The 7331-nt window shown below is 37.3% G+C and overlaps 1 protein-coding gene across 1 annotated transcript; it reads left to right on the top strand.

Annotated features, from left to right (window-relative positions):
- The first annotated feature begins 4136 nt into the window (after positions 1-4136).
- On the top strand, positions 4137-6704 carry LOC113690189 (transcription factor JUNGBRUNNEN 1). The gene is made up of 3 exons (XM_027208012.2): positions 4137-4485; positions 5523-5836; positions 6003-6704. Exons 1-3 carry the CDS (start codon positions 4281-4283, stop codon positions 6444-6446), a joined length of 963 nt encoding a protein of 320 aa, XP_027063813.2. The 5' UTR covers positions 4137-4280; the 3' UTR covers positions 6447-6704.
- Positions 6705-7331: the final 627 nt, after the last annotated feature.

Raw genomic sequence — 7331 nt, 5'->3', positions numbered from 1 at the left:
CCCAGTCCAGTTTGAAGCTCAAGTGACCGATTCAATCACCTAGTTGGATCGAGTTTAATAACTATGCTTTGAAGGGGGTAATGTTGGTTTACATAAAATAGGCACTAGTAGTGCTCTTGGTCTTCATCTCTAGCTAGCCCCGGAGGCAGAGTTGAAAGGTTACAAGAGTGGTCATGGAGATTTTCCAGTCTCTTCTTTGTTTCTCCTTGAGGGTGGGGAGGGCGTAACCGGCCGGCGACGGAACGGAAGGGATGATTAATTAACTCATGCATTGGAAACAAATGATCGAAAGGTGAGGAGGTAATAATAATTTGTACGGAGGACAAAGCTACCAATAATTAACCAATGCACGTAAAAAGTTGTCGATATGCATGCAGGCATGCTGGCTCAGATTAGATGAGGTAGCTTCTACTACTCTACTCTTCCACAATTCAGAAATTGGTTCCAACAAAGTTGCGGTTTTCTCGCATGCACAGCTTGACTCAATCGCACAATGACTTGAAACTTGCTCGGCCTATACAATGAAAATTAAAATTCGTGGTGTCCTTTGAACATTCTCAGCCTGTCGAGACCAGAAGAAGAAAAATGTGCACCCCTTTACTATTATGTTTCAAAAGAGTAGAATTTTGGAACCAAGTGGGCTTTCGAGTCGTCCCCAAACACCCCTCCCCGGGGGGCCCTCCTATTTAATATTGACTCATAGCACTCGATGTGACATTGTGTATTAATCTTGTATGCACTGTGACCATTTGATGTATAATAATTAAATTTTACACCTATGTACTATTATGCATACAATGATGATAATGAGGGTGTTTGGACAGTAGATTATTTGAAATATTTAAAAAAAAAAAATACTGTAGCACATTTTTTTAATGTGATGTACGCGAGATATTTTGGTGATTGGAAAATATGTTGATGATATAAGCAGATAATATTTTGCAAATAATTTACAATCGAAACAAATCAGGTCCTAGATGAAACCAAACTCGTTGGCCCATGATTTAATAAATAAAAAAAAAAGGAAATGTAGTAGTAGTGTTTAACCAAAACTTGGATAGATTCAATTTTCAAAGACCTAATAACCTAAATTATGACGTGCCATGATATATGACACAAATTGAACCATTGAATTTTAGAAGATCAGGTCTTTCCAAATGTGAACGGTCGTAGCATTGAACTTGCTTTAAGACCTATTGGGTTGGGCAGCAGCAGAAGGGTCAAGGGGAACGTGGGCCACTGTCGGGCCCAAGGGTTCCACGGCCACCCAACTAGACATGCTCCATAACACTGACAGTTAGGACACTCCTCATATCTCATCATCTCATTTAAAATAGAAAAAATAAGGCCCCTACAAAAGTATATATATATATATATATATATATTTTTCGGCAACCTACAAAAGTATATGCTTCTCTTCTTTTAGGCAACCCTTGCCCTTCAAAAGACAAAGGTTGGAAGTATGTGAAAACGTCTAACAGTCCATCCATGTGAATCTGTACATGGTTCGTTCTGGTTTCACAAGTTAGCATAGATAATAGATGTTGTGTCGATTCATTATTGAATTCAAATTCACACATGGGATGATTTGTTTAGTATATTTAATGAGTGAATTTACATGATTGGAAACATATTTTTAAACATATGAACTGAATTTTTAAAAGAAAAAAAAAAGAGGAAGTAATATTTTGAAGTGCTGGAATAATTAGTAGTTGCAGGCTATTGCGGACTAAATTGACAATAATGAATCCGTTACCGGAGATTTGACAAAAAAAAAAAAAAGGAAACCTTTACTGGAGCGCATGAGATGCACGCTCCATGAAAACCATCAGTCAGTCAAGACTCAAGACGTCAAACATGTGGTTCACAAATCAACGTCATGAGATCGTCTTTTTGACTCCTTCTTCCTCCTCCTCCTCCTCCTCCCCCCTCCCCCCGGTTGTATGACAGTATAGGTATACCATTGTCACCAACATTATTCTCTTGCCCGCAGCCACCGCTCATACTGCTAAGTGCTAGTAATTACTACTGCAAGGCAAGCTTATTCTACTCCATAACAAGATACTTAGGGAGTATAATTTTATTGTATCACTGCTTTATTTTGTTCTGTCTACGTGAAAGAGGGTTAAATTATATAGTAAGATAAGAGGAATTGTAGTAAGAGATTTTCGCCCAAATCCTTTCACTTACAAAAAAAAAAAAAAAAAAGTCCCTTAATTCTACTAATACATATATAGATAGTACTATACTTTTTACTAGATCAATCTTTTAAATATGTTTGGGATAGAAATTCTAGAAATTTCAACGCCAAGATGAACGCATTCATTTGTAATGCTAAGTCATAATTAAGACAGAATGATAGAATATAGAAATATGGTTATCCAAAAAGACAAAGAGCACATGTCAAAGAAGACATTATTGAATTACGGGGAGGAATAAAGAAGAAAAAGGATTTATGAGCTTAGACCAACTCCAGGAAAGGAAGCTCTGTTCCTTCCTTCCCCTCCTTGGGTCAAAATATCGCGCGCTTCTGGAAGGCATCGGCCTGTCTATATCTATATCATCTACTAGACTAGAGCAGTGGCACATATATATATATATATATATATATATATATATATATATACACTATATGTACAGTAAGGCCTTAGCTAAGCAATAGAAATTCCGAATGCAGCTGGGAACTTTGGATGCCCATACTGGTAATGGTCTGACAACACATATACAAATCAATTTTGTCGCCTGATCAAAGAAAAGACCGACTCCATCCATCCATCCATCGGTGAGAGAGAACTCGAAACTCTAATGAGAATCCAAAGACAGCAATCAACTCTTCACTGTGCTGACTTTTTACGGCAAAAAGGAAGAAAGGTCCTCGGAGACCTCGTCGTATCCCACCACGCATTTTGACCTCGATCTGGTTTCTGCTCTTGGCTCTTGCTTGCACCCATCCAATTCCCAACTTCATTATATTTAACCCTTTTTCATATCAATTTACATCAAAGAGAGACCCTCTTTTATATCCTTCACCAAAAAATTAAACAAATAAATTAAATTATAACCGAGATTTTTTTTTTAAAAAAAAAAAAAGCAAAAAGAAAAAGAAAGAAGGAGATAAGAAATTAATGCACCTGAGAGTTATAATTCAAGAGATCATTATTGACACTGGAATGGCATGCTACTTACTGATCTTCTTCTCTCCATCTGGCCAGATAATTAACGCATCTAATTGCACTAGTTTGATCAAAGTGTTTAGTTTAAACCCCAAGAATTAATAACGATAATAATAATAATAAAAAGTAGTAGTAGTAGCATTAGAAAACCTTCCGAGTACGCATGGTATGGCTCCTGAATGCTGCATGCCACCCGTCCGCATAGTAGATTTATAAATGCACGGAACTGCCATTATCACTTGCATGCAAAATATCATACGCACGTTTTAATGATCAATTTTAACCTTGCAACCCGAGTCACCGGTAGTTGTTGGCCCTGCTGACAAAACATACGCAGGATTGTACCCGCCATAAGACCATAACTTCACAAATTTCAAAATCTTGGACTTCAATTTTTTCAGTTAAATTAACTACCAAATCTGAGTAATTTTTGAAACTCCGGAAATTATGCGTCATTCCATCTCATCTTTCAAGTGCAGTGTCAAAACCGGTGCTACCATGGAGAAATACATGGTAGGTAATGGTCATCACCACCTCGAATTTGAGAGAGCAGCTCAGCCCACATGCAATAACTTAAAACCACAAGAGTTAAGAGTAAGAGTGCGAGTGCGAGTATCCGGGGTCAAGCAGCAAATTTGTACTTCTACTCCTTTGACCAGAATATGTGTGATCTCGGTTATTTTTAACTCCGATCTGATCATTTCTGTTTTTTTTTTTCCTTTTTTCTTTTTGATTAGATTTGTATTGCTACGTATTTTCAAGTCTTCACAATGATGGATAACTTGTGGTTTAGCACATCGTGGACTGAAGACTTCTTCAAGGAAAGTAATATCATCTCCTTTCTTTCTTTGGAACAAACAAGTCAAACTCAAGACTTGACCGAGCACAGCACACCATCTGAAAAACTCTTTACGAGTTACATCACCCTTTTCTTTTCTTTGTACATATACACACAACAAGAACAAGAATGTTCTTCCAATTTCCAACTTCCAACGTCAAAAGTTAACCATCACATATAAAGTCAATACAGACAGAGGGATCAATCAAAAGAGAGCATCATATCTCCTTACTATTAATTAAAAAGGAGACCAAATTTGTAAAGAATCCATGGAAATGGAAACCATGAGCAGCGTAGTGACAACAAATAGCAAAGATGAAGATGATGATGTTCCTCTTCCAGGGTTTAGGTTTCATCCTACCGATGAAGAACTTGTAGGGTTCTATCTCCGAAGGAAAGTTGAGAAGAAACCTATCAGTCTTGAACTCATTAAACAGATCGACATCTACAAGTATGATCCATGGGATCTTCCAAGTAAGTCATACTACAGCTACTTACAAGATTATTTTCATATCCTTCACTTTTTCTATATATGGTATCAATAATAATAGCTTAGGTTTTTAATTTGTCTTGGGTCTTAATTTTTCTCTTTTTTCGGGGGGTGGGGGGAGGCGGATGAGGGGGAACTTTCCGTGATCTGTATAATTTTATGCAGTTTCATAATAGAATAATTGCCCAGCAAAACTAATAAAACTTGGCTACCTTTTGAGAAATGAAAACATAGACGGTATAGTATGATTTAGCTTGTAAAAGATAGTGCTTTTTTTTTTTTTCCTGCTATTTTCAATATTTTCTTTCCTGTAGTATGCTTCAAAACAAATCAAGATCCAGAAGATAAATCAAAGACTGCAAGAGAATAAGGTCTTTTCAACGACCAGTTTGGTGATATCACAACTTTCGAGAGTAAAGATACATTCTCTGTAAAATGATCCCTAAAAATGAGAAGTGATCGATCACACACAAGGTAGCTCGATGTATTTGTACAGGCCAACAAGAAATGACCTCCAATAATGAGAATACATCAGATACGAAGTAGCTTGATATATTTGCACCGGCCACAAGAAATTCATATGCATTTTTCTTTCTTCATAATTTTTGCTTTACCTTTCGGTTTCGCCATAAAGATTGCAATTTGCAAAGGCTTTCACTTTGACTTAATCGACGTAGAATAATTCACTAGAGCAGAAGAAGATTGGTTTTATTTAGTCTGAGCCTCCGAGGCTCCAAGCTAGCTATTGATTTTCTCAACCGCCATTTGTTGAAGTTTCTTCTCTCTTAGTGGCAGTTCTTTAAAAATCACCAGTGTCAAACAATCTTCCATTCATAGTTGCTGCTCTTGTTTTGTAGCGCTCTAGAACTTAGAAGTAGATTGTGGAAACTACATGAGAGAATTATGCCTCTAATATCCAGTTGATTCCACCATGCACATGCATATTCTTTCTTTCATTATGATCTCTTGATCTTGTGCTGCTAATTAATTTACGGATAATTGTTAACTATTACATTTTCAGAAGCGAGTACTGTGGGAGACAAGGAATGGTACTTCTTTTGCAAGAGAGGAAGAAAGTATAGGAACAGCATCAGACCGAATAGAGTGACGGGGTCCGGATTTTGGAAGGCCACTGGAATAGACAGACCTATTTACTCCGCCGGTGGAGAAGGTCGTGACTGTATTGGTCTCAAGAAGTCGCTGGTCTACTATCGTGGAAGTGCAGGAAAAGGCACCAAAACTGATTGGATGATGCATGAGTTTCGCCTTCCAGCTGAACATGACAATATCAAAAGCACCAAGCACATTGATGCTAAAAACATTGCCCAAGAAGCTGTAAGAACCTACCTGGCTTGCTTGCTACTGATCATGATCTCATTACAACTAATGGAATTTCATCATACTAGATTACTAATAAATTCACTTTAGTTGCATTTTTATCTATACAGTGTTGTGTTTGTTGTAATATATACTAATATCATGGGATTTAAAAACTATGCAGGAAGTATGGACCTTGTGTCGAATATTCAAGCGCAATGTTTCGTACAGGAAGTGCATGCCCGACTGGAAAGAAATATCGGGCAAGCGACTGAGCAATGCAGTCGATGCAAGCTCCAAAACATGCAGCATGGAGTTTGATAATGTTACGCAAAGTTACATTAGCTTCAGTGCTAACGTTGCTCCAGCAATTACAAGACAGAATGACAAGAAACCCTCGATCAATAATAATAATAATAATAATAATAGTGTTCACGGGCTTGGCCACGTTGATATTACAAATCAGCTGCTGATGAGCCAGTTAAGCTCGTTTTCTCAAGCTCCATCCTCAACTACTGCATCTTATGCAAGCTTTGCCAGTTCAGACGCGACGGATTTCTTGAAACATGGCGACTGGGATGAGCTGAGGTCAATGGTGGAATTTGGTGCCGGTCCGACGTTTTTCTAATTGCTATTCGCTTTGAAGATTAGTAACAGTACCCTAAATTGCCTTGTGACCTAAACTAAAAGTAATATAATAATGCTCGGCATTTATATATATGTTATGTAGAAATTAATTAATGTTTGAGTCTATAATCCCACCCTAGCTACTTTGATTTGATGTACAAATACTGATCTATTTAACCTTGATGGTATCCCTCCCGGCCCCTTCAGATTTAGAACCTGATTAGCAGCCTGAAGTTATGTTTTATGTCCTTTTCTTTTCTGTGGATTTTGTGTGGTTGATTTCATTTTAATTTTTAACTAATGTATGTTAGAAATCAGCGGGCAAAAGTGTTGGTGTGCCTGGCTTGAATTGGTCTCTGGATACTTGTCCAACTCTCAACCTGACCTTTCCTTTCCTTTCCTTGGACTTCCTCAAGCCTACGTACGTTACTAGAACATTTATTGGCGCTATGAACTTAAATCCAAACCGAGTCTACAAATCTCATTGTGACGAGTCGAGAAGTGAAGCAGGAGACCACTATATATAATACACCTTCTACACAAATATCAATCCAATGTGCATGATTGATTACCACGATTTCTCTTGCATAATAATAGATTTTTATGAACTGAAAGCGGTGATGAACAATTTCTCTATAAAAGGATGGTTGTCACTAGCTAGAACTCTCCCTCTTTTGATACTTAATAATTAGTACAAAAAGAAATTTGCCAGAGCATGATGATACAAAAACTAGTTAAAAGAATAAGGGTGCATTTATTGATTGCACGCATCAACTACGTACCAAAAAGAATTAATGGTACATCAGTTACAACTTTTATTGGGAAAATAAATTGTGTATGCAGACATATTCAATATTTGGACGGGTTCAAAATAATGCGATGATAT

This window comes from Coffea arabica, chromosome 5c (genome assembly GCF_036785885.1).
Source record: "Coffea arabica cultivar ET-39 chromosome 5c, Coffea Arabica ET-39 HiFi, whole genome shotgun sequence".
Classification (NCBI taxonomy): Eukaryota; Viridiplantae; Streptophyta; class Magnoliopsida; order Gentianales; family Rubiaceae; genus Coffea; species Coffea arabica.
This window is presented reverse-complemented; position numbering and strand designations above follow the sequence as displayed.

Excerpts from the sequence above, each read along its gene's own strand:
- LOC113690189 (XM_027208012.2), top strand. The coding sequence starts at position 4,281 with ATGGAAATGGAAACCATGAGCAGCGTAGTGACAACAAATAGCAAAGAT. Across the intron at positions 4,486-5,522 it reads TGATCCATGGGATCTTCCAA|AAGCGAGTACTGTGGGAGAC; the intron begins GTAAGTCATACT and ends TTACATTTTCAG. Across the intron at positions 5,837-6,002 it reads AAAACATTGCCCAAGAAGCT|GAAGTATGGACCTTGTGTCG; the intron begins GTAAGAACCTAC and ends AAAACTATGCAG.